The sequence below is a fragment of the Thalassophryne amazonica genome, chromosome 15 (assembly GCF_902500255.1).
Source record: "Thalassophryne amazonica chromosome 15, fThaAma1.1, whole genome shotgun sequence".
Classification (NCBI taxonomy): domain Eukaryota; kingdom Metazoa; phylum Chordata; class Actinopteri; order Batrachoidiformes; family Batrachoididae; genus Thalassophryne; species Thalassophryne amazonica.
This window is the reverse complement of record NC_047117.1, coordinates 71,838,161-71,865,558: the sequence shown is the minus strand read 5'-3', so window position 1 is coordinate 71,865,558 and position 27,398 is coordinate 71,838,161. Positions and strand designations below refer to the sequence as shown.

Genomic DNA, 27,398 nt, shown 5'->3' with positions numbered 1-27,398 from the left:
ATAGGAACTGAACAAAATGCCATTTTAAATAGTGAAATAACAGAGGAAGAAATCAACAAAGTTATTTCTAAATTAAAAGGAAATAAAATGGCTGGAGAAGATGGTTACCCAGCAGAATGGTATAAATACTTCAGAGATCAAATAACCCCTTGTCTCAAAAAATGTTTTAATTATATTCTAAAAGGTGGAAAGATTCCACCTTCTTGGAGAAGAGCAGTTATATCTGTAATTCACAAACCTGGTAAAGACAAAACACAATGCGGTTCTTATCGACCAATATCCGTTTTAAACATTGATTACCGCATATTTGCGACAATATTGGCTAAAAGACTCGAAGTTCTGATTCCAGAACTGACAGACGCTGATCAATGTGGTTTTGTACATGGCAGACAAACACACGATAATATTAGACGGGCTCTTCACCTCATTTATAACATGAAAAGATTAGAATCTGTTGCAGTTAGTTTCGACGCTGAAAAAGCATTTGACTCTGGCAGTTGGGAATATCTTTACCTAACCCTTAACAGATTTGGTTTCAATACAAATATAATTAACTGTTTAAAATCATTATATGAACTACCTTCGGCCAGAATTAAGATAAATGGGGACCTTTCAGATACTGTATATTTGGAAAGGGGCTGTCGTCAAGGTTGCCCCCTTAGCGCTAGTCTATTTGCACTTTTTATTGAACCCCTGGCTCAGGCTATCAGAGAACATAAAGACATCTCAGGTATCGAAATAGGAGACACTACATACAAAATTTGTTTATATGCAGATGACATCCTCTTGACATTAACCAATCCGACGACCAGTTTATCCAATCTGTTGACACTACTGTCTGAATACGGTTCATACTCTGGGTATAAATTAAATTTACAGAAAACACAAATTATTACCTTTAATTATCAACCACCCATAGAAATTTCTAAAGAGATAAATATCAACTGGAAAGGCAACATTATTAAATACCTTGGAATATCGATACCAAAGGATATATCTTCACTTTATGATGAAAATTATAGAAAATACACAGCTAATATTAAAGTAGACCTACAACAATGGGCATTAAAACCAATGAATATGTACGATAGGATTGAGACAGTTAAAATGAATTTATTACCAAGGTTCCTTTACCTATTTCAAGCGTTGCCAATTGAAATAACTTTCACACAATTTAAGGAGTGGAACAAAATGTTATCAAACTTCATATGGGGAAACAAAAAACCAAGAATACGACTACAGACTTTACAATTACAGAAAGAACAGGGTGGTTTAGCCTTACCATGTTTAGAAAGTTACAATAAAGCTGTGCAAATACGAATATTGTTGAACTGGTGTGACCTTAGATATGAAGCTAAATGGAAAAAGATAGATCAAACATATTTTGATATACCACTACAAGCTATGGTTGGTGACAAACCACTATTGAAAACATATTCAAAATCTTGTTTGATCCCTCCTTGGATAAAATCTCCAATGAACGAATGGATTAAAATACTTAAAAATAAGAACGTTGAATTCAAAGCTAAGATATTACGCTGGCCAGCTTATGATTCCGAATTTTTGCCAGCCAAAATTGATAGCAGGTTTCAACAATGGCCACAGGAGGGCATAACGAGCTATTGGGTCATAACAACAAAAGGTACACTGAAAGGTTTCTCGGAGCTTTTAGATAAACATAATCTGAATAGACATGACCTTTTTAGATATTTTCAACTAAGACATTACTTTAATAAGAAAATTAAATATGAAGGAGGAGTATTTGGTGAAACATTTCCTTGCGGCTTGTAAAGGTAACGCACCAAAGAAACAAATAACAACAATATATAAAGGTGTACAAGCACTTAATATTTCTACTATGTATATTAAAGAAGCATGGGAAAATGAAGCCAATATCATAATAACAGAGAAAGAGTGGCTTGGTATATGCAAAACTGTTATGATTACTACCTGTTCTGGTTTTTGGAGGGAATTTGCATGGAAGACTGTAACACGTTTTTTTTGTCACACCACATATCAAAAGTAAGCAGTGTAACGACCCCGTAAAAGCCTATTGTTGGAGAGAATGTGGACATACCAAAGCAGGACATTTTCACATACTCTGGGACTGTGTGAAGATCGCACCCTATTGGACAACGGTGATAACAATTCAAAACATTATTGGATTAACTGTGTCAAATGGATTTATTGAAATATTTTTGGGATAGATCTCTTGTGAATTGCCTAAATCACAAAAATATCTTTTGTCTATCTTGCTGGCTGGAGCAAAAAAAGCGATTACTAGGAAATGGCTGAGTAAAGATGTACCTTCACTCCATGATTGGGTTAATGTGGTTAACGAAATTCAAGAAATGGAGAGGATGACTTTTTCACTGAGATTGTCTGTCGAGAAATGTAACAGATATTGGGAGAAATGGGAACGATTCACTCGTTCACTGAATCTTTAAAAGATGACATACTATATAGTGTTATACATTATCACTATATGTTCATATAGTTGATGCCCAATTTTATTTTTTTTTTTTTTCTTCCAAGAGGTCTGCTTGTTGTTACCATTGTTCCATTTGCATTTGTTAAATATATAGGAAAATTGTTCAACATCCAAAAATAAAAATAAAGTATAAGAAAAAAAAAGTTAACATTCTGACTGTCCTCTTCGGTCAGTTAAAAAAGCTAATTATTACTTCATATCTACTTTTTATTTTTTTTGTGAAGGCACACCAAAAACTGCAAAATAAACTGATACAGTAACAAAGGAATCTTGATGCTCCTTATGCCTCCAATAAAGCCATAGCTCACATGGAATCATGATCTTCATTACCAGTAACTCATGTTTCCACAATAAATTGTACTTTTTTTTTTTTTTTTTTTTACACATAACCTGAAATTCACTTAAATGACTATGAAAGTTAAGTGTTGCCACCATAAGATACATGGTAAAAATTTAAATTCTGATGATCGAACCTGCTGAAATTTGTGAGGCTGTGGACATTTTTAAATCGACTTAAAACATACTTTTATTCTCTCTTATGAATAGTTTTTAATTTTCTTATGTTTTATTCTCTTGTGTTGTTTAATTATGTATTTGATTTTTTTCTCATTTGTTTTTCATTCATTTTAAATTTTATTTTGAATTATTCTATGTACGGCGCCTTGAGGCGACTTTTGTTGTGATTTGGCGCTTTTATAAGCTGATTACATTGTATTGAAATTAAAATTTGCCTGAAAATGTGCAGCTAGAAACCCAAATGAGCATTTTTCCTGTGTTGCTTCTAAACTTGATCCAAAAAGGGGGGGTGGGGTGGGGGGTATCAAAAATGTTAATATCTGACAAAATGCTATTCTTGTTCTCAGGGCATTTAATGCAATCCATAAAACATGGTAGCAAATGCCATGTGCATACTTTCCAGTAAAGCATTACAAATTTTACAGAAAGCAACCACATGATGAAAGTAATTCCTGAATCACAGCTGAGCAGTCAGGCAGCACAGGTCCAAGTTTTTAATAAAACAAAACAAAACAAAGAATCTAGTCATGCTCTTCAGCTGCAATCCCCAATATTCAGTTTTAAAGATCACTTTAGAACCATTACTAATAAATAATTACAGATCACAATTTAAATACATCTTGCACAATATTTCCACAATGATACGGTGTGCATATCGCTAATGCCCATCAATTCAGATCAGACAATCAGTCAGGCAACTATGTGGTTTGTATAATACAATCACAGATTTGGATAATTTAGAAATTAGTGAATGTAGCAAAAAAAATAAAAATACATTAAACAACTTTTTGTTTCTAAAAGAAAGCAGCAATAGACTTCAGAAAGGAGGCACCAGGAAATTTGTTGACTGCATTTCAAAGATCTGAGTAAATCTAAATACTCCTCCTTTAAATTTAACCTGACAATGTGCAGAAACAAACCAAAATTGAACAATGACAAAATTGCAATACTTTTATTTTTTTTTTACAACTATTTATTGCAAAAAAAAAAAAAAAGTAAAAGTTGAAGCATTTATTCACCATGTTTTTAACAGCCAGTATGACAAATTAAACACCAATTGTTGAAGTATTCAGTTTAAAACACAAGCTTCATCACTGGAAACTAATTTCTGTCTACACAAACTTTAGTTTTCATACTACATTTCCATACCTAGTAATCAAGAAATTTAAGCAGTGATGGATAAGAGAGCAGATAAGCTACAGGGTAATGATATTGAATACATTTAAATTTCATATTTAAGTTTATATACAGTAAAACTCGCCTAAACAGTCATTGTATAAACCAGATATTCACACTCAGTGGACAAAAGCAAAAGTCCCAATGGTTTGGAATGCATTTCCATGTAATAAACACCGTATATAACCAATTTTGTATAACGGATTTTCGTTCATAAACAAAACGTCCCATCCCCTTGCAATGTACTGCCATTGAAAGCCCCTTGCATGTACGGAGAAATCAGTCTGGACATGTCCAGTAACAGGGGTATGAAATTAAGTTCAGCACTGACACTCACCGAAAATGGGTACCGTATTTCCTTGATTAAAAGACCGGCCGTTTATTTTTTACAAACCATACTCAGACACGGGACCTAAACAAGGCAGGGTGTAATTCAAGGCCAGTGATTATTAACAAAATGCTGCTTGCTGCCTGCACTGTAATATGGTGTTAAGTTTCACATACATCCCTGGGTGTGATGAACCAAACCGCTTGAGATCAGAGCCTTCTGCGTGGCTGCGAACCCTCCCCACAGCCTGACAAGCACCTGCTAAATGACGGACACTGCAAAAGGCTGTGATTTGTCTCTTATGTTTTCACTCCTTCCTCTCCCATCATATTTTAAAAGCTTTTGCAGTGTGCCCGCTGATTTTGATCATGGATGAAATACGTTTGACAGAAAAGTCCACAAATATGACCAACGTCACAACACAGAGTCGGAAAAAGACGCTCAAATGACCCACAACTCATGGAGGAAATTGTACGTACTGTATCATTGATTTGGAGGTTGATGATTGTATAAAGAAGTGCAGCTCGTTGAGGAACAAATTGATCCAGAAAAGGCCACTGTTCCTGTGGTAAATTGCATAAACACGCGATGGAGAACTTTAAAAGGGTCACACGCACATCTATATTATTGCATGGCCACAGAGTTACGGAGCTGGAGACGCATTAATTGAGCTTTAGGATTTCAAGACATCAATCTGCAGCTGACTTAGAAAACAGAGTGACTTGACCAAATGTAATTCCTTTTAATGCACATAACCCCTGGCACTTATTTAAGGCAGTGTCTATTTGTTTCAGATGCAGTTTTGACCCGGCCATTAAATGAGGCAGGTCCTGATTCAAGGTCAGGCGTTTAATCAAGGAAATACCTAAGCCTAATTGGTGCTGGGGATTCCCCGTAGATCGTTCGGTGCCTCCTGGCTGTAACTAATCTGTTACATATATACAACAGATTTTTTTCTGTTTTATACATATAACAGAATTTGTCCACGGATTTCGATTGTAACAGACAAAATTCGCTGGTCCACCTGAATCTATTATATGCAAATTTTACTGTATATTGAAAAGATCACTACAAAACTTCAGGATGGAAGGATGGAAGTGATAAGGCCTCCTTTTTGCATGTGATCTGGGGGCAGCAAATCAACAGTCCTGTCTAAGGGCAGAGACAGCAGTGCAATTAGGAATCAAACCCAGCTCCACAAATTTGGAGCTAAACTCCTACCCCATTGAGGTACCTGGTATTGGGCTATTCCACAGACTGCCGTTCCTTCTAGTTTCATTCCGAATAACAAATCCAGGCAGGATTTGAAGAATCATAGTAACTTCTTGATCCACCTTTTGTCAATCTTGAACAAACAGTATGTGCAGTATTTACGGCCATCATTGGCACCAGTTTTGAAATTGGGTTGAAATTTTCAAGCTGTTCAAAAATTTCATTCCGATTCACCTAAGTGGTCTCATTACGTGGTCACTTCCAGATGTCTGTAGTCTTAACAGGTTCAATCATGTTCAAACATCTTTAAATGGGGTAGTCCTAGTGAGTGCAGCTTGATACTTGTTTGATTGTGCTCCATCAGGGTAAAAAATTTGAAGCAGAAGCAGCGTTTGTTGCAGTTCTGGCTGAGGATGCAGCTGGTGCAGCTCTACATGTAAGACAGCCAGTTGCCAGGTCTGCACTTATAAGCCAGCCTGATAGGAAGTAAGCTGGAAAAAGCCATTTCATCCCTTTTTGCATTTTTTTTTTTTTTTTTTTGGATTGTGGGAGATTGGAATAGAACGGTGCCCTGTGGAACAGGGGTGTTAAGTGAAGCCTGGCAGCATGCGCTGGCACATCATCACATCCACTACAGTACAGAACCATCTTGGGCCCTGGATGACAACCACCCAAGCAGATAAACTAATCCATTCCCACCACTCAAAAGTAGGCATCGAACTGTCTGAGCCACATGAAGCATGGACGTCAATATGGCCTTCTCCAGCCGGTGGTGTCCTCAACACTAAGGCACCTATGTGCTGGATCACACACAGAGAAACGTAGCTCGTGGCCAAAATGTTATAGTTGACGTTCCCTCACAATGCGGGACTCCTCATTTGAGTCTCTCTAAGTAAGTAACCACTCATTTGACACAAAATCATTCCTGTGGTAACCATCTGCCAAAGAGACGTAATACCAAAGACATTCAGTTGTCATCTCAGGTGACTGGTTAGCATCCAGGTCTCACAACCACACAGTAAGAAGGGGGCACAAAGACCATGAAGATTTGGACCAGAGCTACCTGCTCACTTTTTAATTTTTACTTGTCGATCACAATATTAGTGCTAAAAGAAAATAAACGAGCTCATGGCACTCCCAACTGATGGGACAAAAAACTTGTCAATGTCCAAATATATGGACACAGCCCTGTATAATAAAAATTACTTCCTTTCTCGAAATTTAGAGGACGTTCCCATATCATTTATGATATTTTTTAATTCAATTGTAAAAGTGATTATGTAAAGATTGGAATGTTGTCCTGTAGACCTCAGGAGGATAATAACGCGTCACTGTCTCAAATGCTACAGAGCCCAAAACGGTTTTAGGCCCTCACAGAAGCCCTCAAACCCATCACTGTTGAACTGCCAATCAAAAAGCCTGGGTTTTCCTCCTGCAGGTACATTGCGCTGTGTTGAGCAGTTAGAGACAACTGAGGGGGATGACGAGGCTCAAACTAAGTAAAAAAAATGCTAACTTTTTCGTTTCCTCTGTTTTATGAGAAACAGGTTGTCATTGGCTGGGTACATTTCTTTTGCACGTTGCTTCTGCCAGGTTTTATTTCTTTTCCTCGTACCTTCTCCTTTTTCTTTCTTCTCCCACTTTGCAGGTAACCAGTGCGTCTCTGTGGTGTCTGTCCAAAACTGACGCTTTAAGTGTTTGTTCCGGGGTGTCTCTGGTCTCAGTGGAGGGACTTTATTCTTTTTTACTCTCCTCTCTGTGTTCTTTCCCCCTCTTGGAAAGTCATCTGCTTCATCTAAAAGTAGTTTTGTTGATGGGAGAAGGTCTCTTGAGGCTGGCACTGGTCTTTTTTGTTTCCACTGTTTTGCTGAACCACAAGAAACTTTTCTCTTATTGTTTCCTGTTTTTGGCACTGTGATCAGACTGCCTTCCTTTTCAATAAAAACTAAATGGCGGGAATTGGGTTTGTAGTTGTTTGGAGTTTTGGGAGATTTATAGTTTGGTTGGTTGTTGTGTTGGTTATGATGAAGTTTCTGTCTCTTCTTTGATGGCTCCAGTGTTTCAGATATGACAGAACAGGTGGGGAAAAGGCCAGCTTGCTTCAAATCTAGGGGGGGGGGGGGGGGGGGGGAGAGAGAGAGAGAAACAGGAAAATCAAGTAATGCTTTTTGTTCATCTTGCCCCACCCCTGACAACAACAAACCCGACCCCAAAAATATTTTTACAATTCACATGAAAATCTTAAAACAAGATAAGAGTGACTGCAGCCTCCTCCACAAAAGTAGGTGTCAAAGTGATTCCAGAAAGGGCCGAGAGGGTGCAGATTTTCTTTGTAACTACCAACTCCCCAAGGTGATTTTCACTTTGAAGTCACTACTCCATCACTACTTCAAACTGCTGTTTGGTGCATACACACAAACAACAGTCAGAGCCCCACCCAAAGGCACATGGAGGAGACCCTCTCATCTACCGGTGTAAACTCAACGTAGCGGCGCTCAGTCGGGGGCTCGTGAGTATCCCCACACCTGCCTGGTGCCTCACACCCTGGGCAACTGCAGGGAAGAACAAAGTCCAACCCCAATCAAGAACAGTGGTTCCAGAGCCGAGGCTGTGCGTGGAGCTAAGGCCCACCAGATCTAACTGGTAGCACTCCACCTCCCGCACAAGCTCCGGCTCCTTCCCCACCGCGAGGTGATGTTTCATACCCCCAGAGCTACCCTCTACTGCTTGTGTTTGACCCATCAAGGCCCTCAACTTTGACTGCCACCCATGGGACAGCGCACCCGATACCAGCAGTTGCCCCTGAGGGTGGTGAGCCCACAGGGTGGAGATGGAAAGTCCATGTTGCCTTTTCGGGCTGTGCCCGCCAGGCTCTGTGGCAAGCTCGGCCACCAGGCCCTTGCTGACAGGCCCTCCGTGAGTGTGGAGCGGCTGGGATGAGGATCAGCACCTCTAAATCTGAGGCTGTGGTTCTCAGCAATTATCTGGCTTTTGGGTCTGGTAACATGCCTCATTTGAAACTAGAGACTGTGTCAAAAACTCTCCATTGGTGGAAAAAGGAGTGAGAAGAGCCTATGGTGGCAAAGGATGTGTACAGTGGTTAGCAGATATTTTTGCAGTAGGAGGAAAGTCCAAGTCTTCAGAGTCCTGGTACTACTGGTCTTACAGTACAATGGTGAGACATGGACTTTTGCGGACTAAAAGTCACCTTTTTTTTCTTACTTGTTTTGCTGGTCTTGTGACTTATATGTCAAAAATATACTGCATATACTAATGTGGCAGCACCACTGCATGCTCTCCAACATGAACTGATGTGTTAATTAGGAATGAATGATATGCATAAATTAAAATGGGTTCATGACTCTTATGAGAACTTGCAAGTTAGGACTCAATCACATATTCTGTTCCCATCAATGATACACACACTCATTGGCCTCCTACAGCCAAGCTTCCTCCATTATATTTAAGGGTCATTTGTACAGCAACACAAACGTCTGCGTTGGTATGCTCCTGTGAAATCCTGTAACACAATCTACTGCTGATACACCTCTCGTGACCTACCTCTAACCTTGAACTTGATCCTGTGCTGTATGCGGTTGATGTCTTCCATGGTGTCATAATGGTTGATGTATGGAATGGTGGGAAAAGTCCTGCTGAACATCCTCTGTTGTGAACATGCCTAATGACAACACCACAGAAAGTATACACACACACACACGCACACACACCCCAAACAAACAAACAAACAAAAAAAAAAATACAAACAAGGATGGACAGAAACACAAACTGGTTAAAGTGCATATCCCTGGTAAATAAAACACCAAATGAGCCGACTATTCCAAGTAAGTAAAGAATTATGAAAATGCTGATGTATTTCGGTTTATTTTTTGGTGACATATGCTCTGAGAAATTAAAGCCCTGGTCAGATCGAATAAGGAATGATGAATAATGAGCCACATAGCATGAATTTTTTTTGTGTGCAAGTCGAGTTATTCAAGAGTGACAATAGTGACTCTCAGAGGCAGATTATTCAGCTAATGAGGCTCATGTCTGAGCGTGGCGCTAATTTCGTGACGTTCAAAATTTAGCAAATATAGCGCGGAGCGATTTACATACGAGGTACTACGAGGATAAGCGAGGATGTTAGAGGCATGTTAGTGGTGAGTACGAGGCTGTTAGAAGCCCATTATCAGAGTACCTGGTGGCTACCTGCAACAGAGCAGGTTCCACTCTGAGAAAGCCCTAGTAGCCTTTTTGTAAACATCTGTTTCCTGCAATTCCTTCAGAGGAACATCATATAGGTGGCTCATTATTCAAATAATCACTGAAATTTCTGTCAAATCCATACGTGGGTCATTATTCGTGGTTTTATTATTTGGCCTGACCAGGGCTTAAGTTACAACCATGCAGAAGTTAACTTGATTTGATCTTCCATTGATAAACGCTCAAAGATGTGAGCCTACCAGAAAGCTTGCCTTCAGTTACATCATGTGAGGCACCGCCCCCTCAGACCCTTTGACGGTGAACAGGTGGGTTTTGGGAAAGTCTATCATAAGCAGTCGTGGTGTTTATTAGTTGTATAGTTTTCCCATGGATAAGATTTTGAGGGAGAAGTGGGAGCATTTTGTACAGTTCGGGCAGCACAGTGGCTCAGTACTGATGCCTCACAGCAAGAAAGTTGTGGGATCGCTTCCCACCTGTTCTGTGTGGAGTTTGCATGGTTTCCCTGTGTCTGCGTGGACTTTCTCCAGGCACAATAGTTTCCTCCCACAATAAAAAAAACAAACAGAAACAACAAAACATACGAGGTCTGTTAGAAAAGTAACGGACCTTTTTATTTTTTGCAAAAACTATACGGATTTGAATCACGTGTGATTGCATCAGCCAAGCTTGAACCTTGGTGCGCATGCGTGAGTTTTTTCACGACGTGCAGAGGGATTCGTGCATCGGGACGGAGGCGCAGAGCACAGAACAAAAAGCAACACCGTGATGAAGCCTCACAGGACATGTTGTGGCATGTCCAGCCCGTCCACAATTTCTCGGATAGTCACACGACTGAAAAGCCACCGAAAGCCGTCTGAATTTTCCGAATGGTGCAAGAGCTGGGTATGTTAGGGCTTGTCCTGTGAGACAAACACGGAGGTGCTTTCGTCCCGCGCCATGAGCGGCTCCATGGCAAATTTCTCCGCTCCTCTTTCCATTACAGAAACTCCTGTAGCAGTGGAATGTGCCGAAAAAGTGCTATGTCCAGCTGTCTTGCCATTTCTGTGGTAGTCAGACGACATCCTGGATCAACAAAGCGTTCTCTTTCAAATGATCTGGTCATTTGAGCCTGTCGATCGCCGCTCGGTGTGCCATCCGCCGCTGTGGGCTGTCTTTAATCCAGTTGTAATTGTCCTTAATCTCTGTGATCCCCATAAGATCTTCACCGAAAGCCATCTGAATTTTCCAAATGGTTTCCACTTGGCTGTCTCTCACACTTTCTGAAAAAAGTTTGATGAAGCAAAGCGGCAGTCGATCAGCCAATTTCCTGAAAATGAAAATCCGACGAGGGGGCTGGACCACTCCTCCCACAAGGCGTGCTCACAGGCGAATGACGCAACCGACAGGTGTGAAAAAACACACGCATGCGCACGAAGGTTCAAGCTTGGCTGATGCAATCACACATGATTCAAATCCATATAGTTTTTGCAAAAAATAAAAAGGTCTGTTACTTTTCTAACAGACTATGGAACTATGGAACATTTACGAAGGGCAAAAGATGGAAATTAGCCAATGGTTACAATCTGGATTGTTTACTTCAATGGATGGTGATGTACATGAGCGTGCACTGTCCAATTACAAATAAATAAATTTAACATGCCTCCTGTAACTAGTGCCAAAATGCAGGCAAGCACAGCATGAGAAATGTGCTTCAGAAACTACTTGCAGTCGTGGAGAAAGGATTTTATCCATGTGTTTAAAGGTGTGACAATGAAGACCGAGATAACATGACTGCTTTAGTAATCTTAACGTGAGAGGCATGCTGTGGACACCAAACCAGCCCCAAGCTATTTAACTGTGTTACCTGCTGACAGGTTAGGGTTAGGGTTCTGTCCTAATTTCGAGCATGAAACCAAGTGGCAGCAGATGCAGCGGAGTGACCTTGAGCTAGCTAATAGTTGGTCTCCAAGGTTGCGTAATGGTGATGGGATAAAAATGGCTATTAATCTGTTGTGCATTTTTCTGACACACTCAGGCTTATTTTACTTTTATCAGCTATATCAGTGCTCACACAAGTTAAAGACTTTTTTTAAGGGACAGCATTAACTGGAGTGAGATATGCCCTTTAAAGGAAACACAATGTTAAAAGGTTTGGCAAATTCATGACAAACTTGGTATTCAACTCACAGACTGTATATATCCTGGACAAAACCTGCCTGACATCACCCAGAGGTTTTCTATAGAGACCCAGAACAGCCAATATGAAGCCTATATCTGGGTGTCGCCATGTTGGCAGCATTGGTACAATGAATTCATGAATGTATGAGTGGCTCAGTGTGTGATAAAAGAAGCCTGAACACGCACCTCTCGGAGTCCGAACCACCTAAGCTAACTAGCTAACCTCAGTTCAGGTGTTTATTAAATCGTATTTTTGGGAACTGCGTGGTGGTTGTCATAACATGTTCATTTGGTGTTAACATTCAAAGTTATGAGCCGCTTATTTTCTCAGTAATCGTGCAGTAAATGAACCTAATGGACAGCTACTGAAAGTGTTAACGCTGTTCACAGACCACATTAACGTGAGAGTTTCACTCAGTGCAAATACTGCAGCAGGGAAGTCTTAGATGATCCGTAAGGATGTTTCACCACGCAACAAGCCGTATCAGTCCAGGTGTACACAGCCTTCACAACAGCTTGCAGCAGCATCAAGCGGTCAACGAGTTACACTTGGACACTATGAGCGGCAGAGACACTTGGCGGAGCAGTTGTCACTGAAAGCGAACATGCCACTAATTATCCAAAACTACATGGTTTAAAACATCTCAAACTAAGAAGTTAGAAAAAAATTCACTCCTGTACAGTTGTCATGGAGGAGTAAATTATCTATAGAGACCAAAACTGTGTGTTGTACCAGGCTATAAACATTTATTTCTGCTCTAAAGTTGGACATTTTAACATGATCTCCTATGGAAATGTGCCCCCTTTTGGAGCCAGCCTCAAGCAACCAGTCAAGGAACTGGAACTTTTTCTTATTTCAGTAAAGCTTCACCTGGATCCATTGAAGATTACCGCTTGGTTCAGCCAGTCTGTGTTTAGCATGCGTACGTACTCAGACTCATGTACAATGACAATAAAAGCCTTTCTTCTTCTACTTTTACTTGTCATTTCTTGACCCAGTAATGTCTTATTTATGTAAATACAATTGTCATACAGAAATCAAATCAAATAAAAAAAAAAAAAATCGAATTTATTAATTTATACAGTGCCAACTCAAGACAAGGTCGCCTCAAGGCGCTTCACACAACACAACTTGGAAAACAGAACAAAATGAATTCAAAGATTAAAAACATGATAAAATAAAAAATAAAAATTAAAAATAACAGCTTTGTTACAGAAAGTTTGCTGGGGGAGACAGTCAGTACCCAGTGCATCTGCAGCTGCTGAGCTGCATGTGTGATAAAACAGAAAAAAAAACACCTGGTTTTGGACTATATGCAACATGCCACAGAACAAGAAGCACCTAGCAACACATTCTGGCTACATCTGAACAGTTTCTACTTCAGAATCGTAAAAACAAGCAAAACAGCCATGTGATGGAGCACTTGTGCCACAAAAGAAAATTTCTGGTACAAAAATAATCTTCACCTGAGTAAGCACGCTGAAGGCTGCAGTGAAAGCAAACTGATATCCTGTTTCATAAAGGACTAACACCCCTATTCCACAGGACACCATTCTATTACATTCCCACATGATCCAGAAAAAAAGTGCAAAAACAGGATGAGACGGTTTACTCCAGCATGCCTCCTATCAGGGTGGCTTATAAAGTGCAGACCTGGCAACTTGCTGGCTTATAAAGTGCACAACTGGCCACCCATACGAAAAAGAAAGTAAGGAGCTGTGCCCAGCTGCGCCACAAACGTTATTTCGGCTTCAAATTTTTACCATGATCGAGGACGATCAAACACATTTCAAGCTGTACTCAGTAGGAACACCAAGTGTAAAGATGTTCGAACATGACTGAAGCTGTTAAGACTACAAACACCCGGAGGTTAACACGCACTAGCGACGATTTGATTAATCAGGAAGAAATTTTTGAACAGCTCGAAAATTTCACCCTGATTTCAAAACTGTGCTGATGATGGCTGTAACTGCTGTATACCACGTTGATTTTAGAATAATAATAACCACTCTGTGGAATAGCGGTATCAGGAAGAATCTAAATAGCTTATCTGCAGAGTATAATGGCTGTCATTGATGGCTGAATTAAAAAAAAAAAAAAATCATCTCCACCATTATTTTCATTAACTATTAGAGAAAAAATTACTCATAACCATCCCAAAGACGTATCGTTATCTTTGGCTGCTTTCAGTGATGCTGGTATTTGGTTAGACTCTTTCTCTCCGATTGTCCTGTCTGAGTTATTTTCATTAGTTACTTCATCCAAACCATCAACATGTTTATTAGACCCCATTCCTACCAGGTTGCTCAAGGAAGCCCTACCATTATTTAATGCTTCGATCTTAAATATGATCAATCTATCTTTGTTAGTTGGCTATGTACCACAGGCTTTTAAGGTGGTAGTAATTAAACCATTACTTAAAAAGCCATCACTTGACCCAGCTATCTTAGCTAATTATAGGCCAATCTCCAACCTTCCTTTTCTCTCAAAAATTCTTGAAAGGGTAGTTGTAAAACAGCTAACTGATCATCTGCAGAGGAATGGTCTATTTGAAGAGTTTCAGTCAGGTTTTAGAATTCATCATAGTACAGAAACAGCATTAGTGAAGGTTGCAAATGATCTTCTTATGGCCTCGGACAGTGGACTCATCTCTGTGCTTGTTCTGTTAGACCTCAGTGCTGCTTTTGATACTGTTGACCATAAAATTTTATTACAGAGATTAGAGCATGCCATAGGTATTAAAGGCACTGCGCTGCGGTGGTTTGAATCATATTTGTCTAATAGATTACAATTTGTTCATGTAAATGGGGAATCTTCTTCACAGACTAAAGTTAACTATGGAGTTCCACAAGGTTCTGTGCTAGGACCAATTTTATTCACTTTATACATGCTTCCCTTAGGCAGTATTATTAGACAGTATTGCTTAAATTTTCATTGTTACGCAGATGATACCCAGCTTTATCTATCCATGAAGCCTTTTCGGACATGTTGGGTACACAGTAGGAACTTTTTTGTTGTTGTCTTTACTGATCTATCTTGTAATTGTTGTTGTATCAAATGTTCGAAATAAACAGTTTTCATTCATTCATTCAAGCCAGAGGACACACACCAATTAGCTAAACTGCAGGATTGTCTTACAGACATAAAGACATGGATGACCTCTAATTTCCTGCTTTTAAACTCAGATAAAACTGAAGTTATTGTACTTGGCCCCACAAATCTTAGAAACATGGTGTCTAACCAGATCCTTACTCTGGATGGCATTACCCTGACCTCTAGTAATACTGTGAGAAATCTTGGAGTCATTTTTGATCAGGATATGTCATTCAAAGCGCATATTAAACAAATATGTAGGACTGCTTTTTTGCATTTACGCAATATCTCTAAAATTAGAAAGGTCTTGTCTCAGAGTGATGCTGAAAAACTAATTCATGCATTTATTTCCTCTAGGCTGGACTATTGTAATTCATTATTATCAGGTTGTCCTAAAAGTTCCCTAAAAAGCCTTCAGTTAATTCAAAATGCTGCAGCTAGAGTACTAACGGGGACTAGAAGGAGAGAGCATATCTCACCCATATTGGCCTCTCTTCATTGGCTTCCTGTTAATTCTAGAATAGAATTTAAAATTCTTCTTCTTACTTATAAGGTTTTGAATAATCAGGTCCCATCTTATCTTAGGGACCTCGTAGTACCATATCACCCCAATAGAGCACTTCGCTCTCAGACTGCAGGCTTACTTGTAGTTCCTAGGGTTTGTAAGAGTAGAATGGGAGGCAGAGCCTTCAGCTTTCAGGCTCCTCTCCTGTGGAACCAGCTCCCAATTCAGATCAGGGAGACAGACACCCTCTCTACTTTTAAGATCAGGCTTAAAACTTTCCTTTTTGCTAAAGCTTATAGTTAGGGCTGGATCAGGTGACCCTGAACCATCCCTTAGTTATGCTGCTATAGACGTAGACTGCTGGGGGGTTCCCATGATGCACTGTTTCTTTCTCTTTTTGCTCTGTATGCACCACTCTGCATTTAATCATTAGTGATTGATCTCTGCTCCCCTCCACAGCATGTCTTTTTCCTGGTTCTCTCCCTCAGCCCCAACCAGTCCCAGCAGAAGACTGCCCCTCCCTGAGCCTGGTTCTGCTGGAGGTTTCTTCCTGTTAAAAGGGAGTTTTTCCTTCCCACTGTAGCCAAGTGCTTGCTCACAGGGGGTCGTTTTGACCGTTGGGGTTTTACATAATTATTGTATGGCCTTGCCTTACAATATAAAGCGCCTTGGGGAAACTGTTTGTTGTGATTTGGCGCTATATAAAAAAAAATTGATTGATTGATTGATTATATTATGCATTGCACAGCGCGTCATGTTGGAGCACACTGTGCGCAAAGTTAATCCCACTGAACCAAAGGGCAGTTAAAAGGAAAATATGCACACACAAGATAAGAATAGATGCAACGTGACATGTTTTCTGTCGTTTTATGCGCCAGCAAATCAGCAGTAAAACAAAGTTTTGCCATTATCAGGATGCACGTTCTTGTTTTAATTACGGTGACAATTACAAAGTGCATTAGTGCAGCACAGCCAGTGTGCACGCACCTGTGCATTGCAACAAGGTACACACAAATTTTTAGCTTTTACTTGCTGGTGTGGCAACAGTCCAAACACAGAGTCAGTCACATACATGACTCGACACTGACACAAGCTGTGGGGGGGTTTACAGAATTTCTGATCAGTGAATGAGAGTGACATGGGTGCAAATATGGCTGAACATATGGTTAAACAATGTATTGGAACTAAATTCTTCATGAAATATTACAAATACTTTGGTTTGAAAAACAGCAAGTAGTCACACAGTGAGAAACTAAGAACTTCCAAAGAAAGAAGACGCATCAAGAATCATTTTATAATTGAATCCCAGCCCTCTGAATTGCTGGCCCAGTCACACGGTACTTAACGAAGAGCAACAAAACCCTAACAAAACAAGAAATCTGGACTTTCGTTGACTTTCGTTGGCATCGTTTAACCTTCGTGCAGCTGGCGCTTGGTCAGGATTTTTAAACTGTTGGAAAATTTGAACGAAGGGCAACAAAAACCTCAATTCGTCCGTGTTTCGTTTTGATGTCATTCTTGACATTTTTTTAATCGTTTGTTTAGTTTTTGTAATGTTATTGTTTAGTCTGACTTCATTCGAGCAGCTGAATGGTTTCACACAGTGCAGATGCCGGTTTGTGAGCGCTGCTACTGATGCTGCATTCATGTACCGTCGGAAATTACAGGGCAAACTCAGCCTGTTTGCTTGGACTTTTTTATCTTGGTGGGGGGTCAGCTTCACTGGGCTCAGACACCTTATATAGGGAAGAATTAATCTTTTGTGTGGATACAATTAAGTATTTCTGACGGTACTTGAACGCAGCGGTAGCGACAGCTGCAGCCCCTGCGTGCGCTTATTATTTTTTATTAAATATAACAATGTCAGTGTAGGAATGACAATCCAATGCTTCTGTACATGTGGCAAGAGGTAGATGATTCAAATGATTATATAAAGAGCTGTTCTGGAAGGCAGAATTCACATTGTGGATCAGCTGCAGCTGGAGGAAATAACCGCACATGGGGAGTCAATGCGCAGCGTTCACACGCACTGATCAATTTACTGCTCTGATATATTCATCTTTACACTTATATTTATGCCCCCTTTTGACAATTTTCTGTTATAAATCAATATATATGGCTTAGAACATAATACAGTGATACAGCAGTGACCACAGAACACCAGAGGGTTGGAGAAAGATGTAGCGCAGTCGACAGACAGTGAGGATTCTGATGATGAAGGAGATGATCCCTCTTTTGTTCTGGACTAGGAACCAGAGCAGGTGAGTCCACCGATGTGCACACAGATTTCCACAGCTTCTGTTTCCAGTTTCTCCAGGACTCAGGCGCTATGAGCTCCATCCCAGCGCCGAGTCCTGGAACTCAGAGATGCAGACACACACTGCTCCAGCTGTGGCTCCAGGCGCGTTTCATTTAAAGCGTCAAGATCGTTAGCTTCGGTTTTGTTAAGTTCCTCTTTCCTCCCTTTTGCGCTCTTGCTTCACAGGCTATTCGATGATAAAGCTCTTTCGTCCACCTTTTCTCAATGAATTGTGACTTTTTTTTACTTTTTCCCTTCGTTCAGGAATCGTTGTGTGCCGTGTGACTGGGCCATAACATTAAAAGCAAAAGAACAGAATCTGAAAAGGTGAGTGTGAGTTACTCACGTGGCCATAATGTCCTTTTCTGGAGCAGTTGTAGCAGTACGCAGGAACTCGACTCTTGTTTTCTCCATTCCACCTCAAAGGAAGACCTTTCTTATTCTGAGGATAGAAACAGAAAATGCATCTATGAAAAATCCAATGTTGAAAGGTTTTTCTCCCAATGATAATGCAAACGAGTTGGACAACAAAGTGGTGATTAACTCCACAATAACAATAACGCCACAACACTTCCAAATTAAGACAACTCTAGCAAATGCAGAAAACACAAATACAAAAACGTGCATCAATTCAACAACTCAATGCGCCCAACACAATCTCACAAATTAAAAAAAAAAAAGGCTTACAAACAGAGAACACAAATAAATATACCCTAAGCACAACAATTTGATATGTCCACTTCAAATTCAGACACACACAAACACACACACACAAATATATAAGAGCTGAAAGTAGCAACAACATCAAGGCACAATGCTCAAAACACAATGGAAGTATTAACACAAACAGAGGATTCTGTCTGGAGGCCCGTTCAGTGCCTTTATTGAACAGGCTTTATTGATGATTTTACTCTTAAGCTAATGATATTTCAGTTAGAACTCTCTTTTCATGGCAGGCATGTTATCCAACCAAATTGTTGCATGTGCTGTAGGCTATATTTCCTGGCGTTGATTTTGTTGATAAGCATTTTCGACATGTTATTTGAAGCAGCGTCCTTTTGTTGAACAGGTGAAAGTGTTTTTTGTGTTTATGTTTTGTGCATTTGCTAGTGTCGCCTTGTGGCTTCTCTCAGCCACCGTAGCCAGTAACTCCCCTGCTTCTCTGCTGATAATGGCGGGTGTGGATTGTGTGGAGAATGTGGACGCAGGTATAAACTGGCGATTACTCATGCTATAGTTCGAGCCCTGTAATGACCCTGTATGATAAGTAACAATTTGTGTATATGTGGGTGTATGTTGAACACAGGGTTGTGTCCCCTATGGACAAGTGTTCTGAAAGCCTTCCATGCTCCAGCGCCCACAGCAAATATACACTGATAAAGAGAGAGCGAGACCAAACCAGGAAGAGACAGTGCATTTATCGCTAATATTTCACACACTCATCCACAGAGCCACCCCACGTCCTGATTCCAAGATTACAAATGATTGTACCCTGCGCCATTCCTTAAACATAGCTTAGCTAACCTCCCTTTTCTTCTCCTTCTTCTCCACATCTACCCCTCGCGCTTTTCCCCCCTTCCACTCTCCCTCCCTTTCTCTTTTCCGCTTGAGTAGTTTTGCGGCAGAAAGGATGAATGCTATTAGAGCGTCGCGTCATTATCGGGTCAGGCCGGCCGGGCCCATCTCCATCACAAAGGCCAGGAGATCACAGACCTTTTGCAAGCATGCGCACACACACACACACACACACACACACACACACACACACACACACACACACACACACACACACACACACACACACACACACACACACACACACACACCCACCCATGTACACCCGAAGGAGATCACCATTCCCGTCTGAACCCCCCGGCTTCCACCCGTCCTGCCCCTCTTCCCATTCATCCTTCATGTAAATTGGCTGTAGGATTCTCTTCCTGCCTGACCTTGGGCTTGTGTTATCTCACCATACTCTGATCCAGCACACAGACCCAATGAATGAAAGAGGGAGTGGAAAAAAATGAGAAGAAATTAAATCCCCTGCTGTTTTCTCCATCACCCTGTGATAGTTGTCTGAAACCTAGCGTGAACGTTCGTTTGTATGCGTGTGCATGAGAGGACCTGTCTGCCTCATACAATACTAATTAACTGGATGAGCCTTCATCCTTCTCTTATTCCCTCTTTCTGTTTTCATCCCGCACCTCTTATCAGAGGCATCTAAATAGCTAACGGAGTGAGCGCCTGTGGGATAATATCAGTTCAGTGTCTGCCGCCTTCTTTCTTTCCTTCTCAGGGGTTTGGATAACACTCCTAGAAAGCCCGGCTGTATGCAGCGAGTGAAAGTAAATGTGACTTATAGCACGTTATCATACATTTTTACTCTCAAAAGGTTATTATGTCTCAATGGTTTGGAATTCTGTGATCACAATAAATAGTAAGCCAGTCCATAAATACATTTTCCATCACTCACTGTGGATTTACATGTCACCGGGGTCAACATAAACCTGTCCTACATCTGGCTGATTGAAGGAGGCGCTACTCTGCTTCTAATTTCAAAACTGAAAAAACAACAAAAACACTTTAGGTGTTGTGAAAAGTTGTCTGTAATTGCACACCAACTTCATCAACTTACATTGCATCTGAAAAGTATTCACAGTGCTTCAGTTTTTCCACATTTTATGTTATTATTATTCTAAAATCAAGTAAATTAATTTTCCCTCAAAATTCTACTCACAACACCCCATAATGACAACATAAAGTTTTTTATTTTTTTAAATTTTTGCTAATTTACTAAAAAAAAAAAAAAAAGAAATCACATGCATATAAGTGTTCACACCCTTTGCTCAATACTTTGTTGATACACTTTTGGCAGCAATTACAGCCTCAATTACAGTTTCTTCTTGAATATGATGCCACAAGCTTGGAGCACCTATCTTTGGGCAGTTTTGCCCATTCCTCTTTGCAGCACCTCTCAAGCTCCATCAGGTTGGATGGGGAGCATCGGTGGACAGCCATTTTCAGATGTCTCCAGAGATGTTCAATTGGATTCAGGTCTGAGCTCTGGCTGGGCCACTCAAGGACATTCACAGAGTTGTCTTGAAGCCACTCCTTTGATATCCTGGCTGTGTGCCTAGGGTCATTGTCCTGCTGAAAGATGAACTGTTGCCCCAGTCTAAGGTCAAGAGCACTCTGGAGTAGGTTTCATCCAGGATGTCTCAAGTGGACACCACACAAAATTGCAACTTATCTTTCACAAATGTAAAGGATTTATACAGTGGGTAAAATAAGTATTGGGCACGTCACCATTTTTCTCAGTAAATATATTTCTTAAAGTGTTATTTACATGAAATTTTCAAACCAAAAATGCCCATAAATTATGTGTAATAATGTGAAATGACAGGGAAAAAGTACTTAACACCTGAAGAAAGGGAGATGTAAAAAGGTGTGGAAAGCCAAGACACCAGCTGAAATTTGTCAGCAATTAGAAAGCAATCCTGCCCCTTTTCATTGCAAATTAATATCAACTGGCTCATTCCCAACTGAAGGCCTATAAAACAGTGTCTCGTTATCAAGGTGTCACACAAGAAACATCTCATGATGAGTAAAAACAAAGAGCTTTCTGAAGATCGCTGCAACCTTATTGGTGCAAAACATACTGATGGCATTGGTTACAGAAGGATTTCTAAACTTCTGAATGTTCCGGTAAGCACTTTTGGGGCCGTAATCCAGAAGTGGAAAGAACATAATTTTACCATGAAGTGGCCACAACCAGGTGCTCCTCTCAAGATTTATGACAGAGTAAAAATAATGATCATAAGAGTTGTCCAAGAGTCAAGGGCCACTTGTGGAGAGCTTCAGAAAGACAGGGAATTAGCAGGTACAACTGTTTTAAAGAAAACAGTAAGTAATACACTCAACCACCATGGCCTGTACGCACGCTCACCATGCAAGACTCCAGTGCTTTAGAAAACGTACATTGAAGCTCGTTTAAAGTTTGCTGCACAACATTTAGACAAGCCTGTGAAATACTGGGAGACTATAGTCTAATCAAATGAGACCAAAATCGAACTCATTTGACCTTCAAACACACCATGTTTGAAGGTCAAATGGCACTGTACCTCACAAAAAACACCAGACCAAGGGTGAAATTTGTAGGTGGGAGCATCATGATGTGGGGCTGTTTTTCAACATACGGCACTGGCAAACTTCATATAATTGAAGGAAGGATGAATGGAAAAATGTACTGAGACATTCTTGATAAAAATCTGCTGCCGTCCACCAGGATGATGAAGATGAAAAGAAGGTGGACATTTCAGTAAGACAATGATCCCAAACACACAGCCAAGGAAACAATCAATTGGTTTCAGAGAATGAAAATACAGCTGCTACAATGGCCCAGCCAATCACCTGACTTGAATCCAATAGAAAATCTATGGAAAGAACTAAAGATCTGAGTTTATAGAAGAGGTCCACAGAACCTTCAAAATTTGAAGACTGTTTGGAAGACTCGGCCAAAATCACACCTGAGCAGTGCATGCGACTAGTTTCCCCAAACAGGAGGAATCCTGAAACTTTATTAACAATAATACAATAATAACTAGGACTGCAAGCAGTCATATATGGGCCCTCGTTCCGCGCGACCGCCTACCCAGGGCAGTGTGTTCTCTTGTGACCACATGTGGGCATGTGCATGCAGGGGCAACCACTCATCACACAGTTAAAATTTTAAACAAATCATACAATGCATCAAGGAGTTATGACATGTTGATTGTTCATCCACTAGGGGGCACTCAGTGTACAAACAAAGGGGCTGGGTGTGTTCAGGAGCCAACCGTCATCATACATGTGAAGTTTCAAGTCAATCAGGCAAAGCATGAAGGAGTTATCATGACTTGATGTTCCATGGCAAAGGGTCAAAATGGCGGCACCATAGCGGCCACACCCTTCAACATAGAGAAAAGCTTTCGATAACTTTTGGTCAGTATCGTCTGTGGGTGATGTGGAAGAAATTTGAAGTGCATTGGACAAAATCCCTAGGAGGAGTTCGTTCAAATACAACATGTGGAAATCACGCCAAAATGAGAAGAAAATTCAAAATGGCCGACTTCCTGTTTGGAGTAGACCCATGGTGCAAGAGACGTTTTTGTACGTCTATGCAAGTCACACGTGTACCAATTTTCATCTCCCTACTCCAAAAAACCCCTATGTGGAGGGGTTTTTGAAAGTTATGGGGGCGCTATTGAGGCATTTTGCCCCGCCCATGGGCGACGCCCCTATGAATTGTAAGAGGTTGTACCTGTGTATCAATTTTCATGATGTGACAAAATTAAAGCTGTCAAAATGAAGAACGTAATTTCATGGCGAATGGGCAATATTCGGCACGCCGCCACACGGACGCCGTTACTCGTAACTTCACGGCGTTCATCGCCTACGTTCACCAATTTGTTCTGCATGTTTTAGAAGTGGAATGAAGTTGATTGGGTTAAGTATGTGACATCAGGACCTCTTAAAGTAAAAATAGGACATTTCCCGCCACCACCGGAGGCCGCTATGGCGCAGGTGGGAACTTAAGATATGCAGACGTTCAGGGCGGAGCCCTCACCATGTCCAGCAAGTTTGAAGGATCTACGATGAAGTATGTGGGCGTGACAGCCGTTCGAAGTGAAATGGCGTGCTCCCAAAAGCTCGCCAAAGTTTGACGACCCCTAGCAGCCACGCCTTTTGACTTAATTAGAATCTTTTGATAACTTTTGATCACCATTGTGTTGTGATGATTTTGACCAAATTTAAAGACGATCGGATAAAATCCCTAGGACGAGTTTGTTCAAATGTAAGTAGTGGAAATGGCCAAAAATGGCAAAAATTTGCTCAAAATCGAAACTTAAAATCAAAATGGCCGACTTCCTGTCGATATTTCACCATGACAGTAAGAGACTTTTTTGTGCGTCCTGGCATGGTAAATATGTGTACCGAATTTCGTGAGGCTACGACGAAAAAAGCCCAATGCGGAGGGGTTTTTGAAAATTTCTAGGGGGCGCTATTTCGCGATTTTGTTTTTTGCGACCATGTGCGACGCCCCCCAAAATATCGAATTTCGAATCCGGCCGGACGACTTTGGAAAGTTTGGTGAGTTTTTGAGCATGGGAAGAGGCCAAAATTTCGATTTCAAGAGTGAGAATAATAATAATAATAATAATAATAATAAATAATAATAATAACAAACAGCACAATTACAATAGGGTCCTCGTAGGACGTTGCCTACTCGGGCCCTAATAATAACAACAATAATAATAATAATAATAATAAACAGCGCAATTACAATAGGGTCCTCGTAGGACGGTGCCTACTCGGGCCCTAAATATAAAAGGATAAATTAAGGCTAAAACTGTTGATAATCAACATTGACAAACACAAATTGAAAAAATTTACAGAAAGAAAAAAAGTCTGTAAACAAAGTAATCTCCCCAGCAAAAAATGAAAATAAAAATTGGCCCAAATGATTTTTTTGTTTTGCTTTGACCAAACCATCTGAAATCTTTTTTTTCCCAGCCATTTTAAATGCTCAATGCCCAACTTCATTCAGTTTTCCAAATGCTAACACATTTATAATAGTTGCCAGCTTAGCATTAAAATACCTCGATAATTCCTGGCTGCTTTTAGAGATTCCTAATCATTATAGTGACATATTTAATTTAATTTAATTTATTTATTTTTGGTGTTTCAGGTCCCTGATCTGAGTAAAAGAAAATAAATGTTAAAAGGAAGCATGTTAATTACTGTAGATCTACAATCAAAAAACAATTAAACTCCTGTTCCTGTACAAACTGGCGATGACCGGCAGCCTTACGCGTGTAAGGCTGCGGGTCAATCCTGTCTCAGGTCACTAACAGCTCTGTGAGTGCAGACGGCAGAAGAGATCGCAGTCTGATCAGCTACCTGCTGTCGCGAAGAGCTTCTCCGTGATGCTGCCAGTCAGACAAAAAGACGACTGCAGCCGAGAAGAGGATGGACAGTTCGCTGTTTGTGTGTGTGTCTGTATGTGTGTGTACGAGGGTGTTTGAGAAGGTCCTGAGGGCTTCACTGTGTCGACACAGCCAGTCAGCCAACCGTAACCTCTCATGCATGCACACAAACACATGAGCACTCCCTCACTCGCGCACTTGCATGCACACACGCATACAAGAATATGTTTTCTCGCAACTGTCCCGACACACACACACACACACACACACACACACACACACACACACACACACACACACACACACACACACACACACACACACACACTAAGCTGAGCTCTCTCCTCTGCTCCTTGCTTTAGCTGCTGGTGGCAAAGCCGTGATAATCCTTCGGCCAACACAAAGCTCAGACCGTTACAATCTGAAGGAACACACAGACACACACACAGTTATCAAACACAATCCGAGAAGCAAACAGGCTTGCATGTGTGTGTGTGTGTGTGTGTGTGTGTGTGTGTGTGGCGAGAAGGCGGGATTGGAACAGTAACGGGTGGGAGCAGAGGGGCCGGAGCCGCTGGCTCTGTTTTGCATATGTTATTGCAGCAATGGGGAGAGGTTTGCATGTGTTACTCGACCCACAGGGGAACAACGCTGCATGCTTTATCACTGGAAACAGCCTCGCAAAGCAACACAAGACTAGCGAACTTGCACCAAAACAAAGCAGGCCCTAGTGGTGTTTGTGCAACATAGGAGACTAATTAGAGACTTGTGAATCAGCAAACACCTTTTCAAACAGAACAGAAAAATTATTCCTTTGCTGCTCAGGCTTTACCATTAATCCTCTTATTAATTACACTGTTTATTCTCATTCATATACCACAGAGGACTCCAGCTCAAATTACATGGGGACCACTGTTGAGGTGGTTGTCTCCTTGGAGGCCACTTGAACACTCAGTGTGAATTTTTTTTTTTTTTTCATAACGCGACTTCAGACAAGCAAAAGTAACTTTTTTCCCTGCAGCAGTCATCCTACTGTCAAATTACACTTTCATTTTCGTTTTGGGGTTTAACAAAAAATATCACATTAACTTCCAGTATTACAGCCATTTTTACTCACAATCTGTCCATTTTCAAAGGACATAAGTGAGAAGACGTGTGAGGGAAGCCACCAAGACACACGTGACAACTCTGAAGGCCTTTGTGAGCTTCAGTGCCTGTGACTGAAGAAACTGTGCATGATGCAGGTTCTTTCTATTTTGCATCTCCATTCTCAGCTTCATGGTGGAGTAACACAGTAACGTTGAGAAAATGTGAAATTTTACCTACAATTTGTCAAAAGGCACATGGAAAACTGGTTCCTAGATTTCGTCAGTTTTCTTTGATGAAAATCCTTCTCTGTTCCACTCCACCATGTAACTGTATAAGTGCTGGTGCAACAAACACTGCACCAAGTGGTTGCTCTTTTTAATGTACCCCAGATTTAGACAGCTCTGGAGAAAGCTGCGTTTCCCTCCTGTGCACTGTGGTCATGCAACAACTTCCAAAAAAGACCTAAAAGTAGCCACACTTATTTCAGCTGATAAATTCAAAGCCATCATAAAGAATATGGTGAGACAAAATGATGCATGCTCAGCAAAAAAAGAAGCAAGTATGAGATTACTTTGGGGGGGGCAGAGTGCTCACCAGTTGACAAAGACCATATGAGCTGGCACCTTGACTCTTCCAGTGGCTGTAAGCATGGCCAATGATTAAATATTTATCTTGTATGTGCAAATTTAGCAAACCATATAAATGAATTATATGTCGCGATCAGATCTTTGCTGCAAATTATATACTTTTAAAAAACTGTGCGCTGTATAATTGATCCATCACTCTGTGGGACACTGTGCGGACCTTGCAAGTCGTGTCCTTTTGTGCTTTCTTGGTGCAAATGTGTCTCTACGTGTTGTAACACAAGCCGTCCACACACCTTGCTATAAGATTTGCATTTCAGTAAAATAGTAGCAAAATGCACATTCGTATCGGACCCCCGCATAGCGAGTAGCCAGCTTTAAATCTGGAGGTTTGTTTCTGTCACAGCATTTTACACAAATATACTGGCACAGGGACTGAGACATACAATATACAGATGGATTCAGTCTAGTATTCTGGTGAGGATGTTAAAGCTCGATTCTATATCTGAGCTAAACAAACTTCCTGCTTCCAGAAAACAAAGACACACACACACACACACACCATCATCCAGCTAAGCGGAAAGACACAAAGACTCGCGAAGCCTGCCAGACTTCTGATAACACTGCACCTGTGTTTGAGAGTGTCAGCATGTGTGTGTGCGTGCACATATTTGTTTGTACATTCCTATCGCTCTGCGTGTGCAGCCGGCAGCGTATGTGAAGACACTTGTATCAAACAAGTAACAGTTAAATGTTCC

The 27,398-nt window shown here is 40.8% G+C and overlaps 1 protein-coding gene across 2 annotated transcripts in view; it reads right to left on the bottom strand.

Moving 5' to 3' along the window:
- Positions 1-5,058: 5,058 nt before the first annotated feature.
- The window catches only part of zcchc7 (zinc finger, CCHC domain containing 7), a 111,703-nt gene continuing 89,363 nt past the window's right edge, over positions 5,059-27,398 (bottom strand). For both annotated transcript variants that reach the window (XM_034188102.1, XM_034188103.1), the window contains 3 exons: positions 18,349-18,444; positions 9,285-9,402; positions 5,059-7,830 (listed from right to left, as the gene is read on the bottom strand). In XM_034188102.1, the coding sequence (XP_034043993.1) occupies positions 7,235-7,830; positions 9,285-9,402; positions 18,349-18,444 (810 nt within the window). In that variant the 3' untranslated portion in view covers positions 5,059-7,234. The remainder of the gene's footprint in view (positions 7,831-9,284; positions 9,403-18,348; positions 18,445-27,398) is intronic.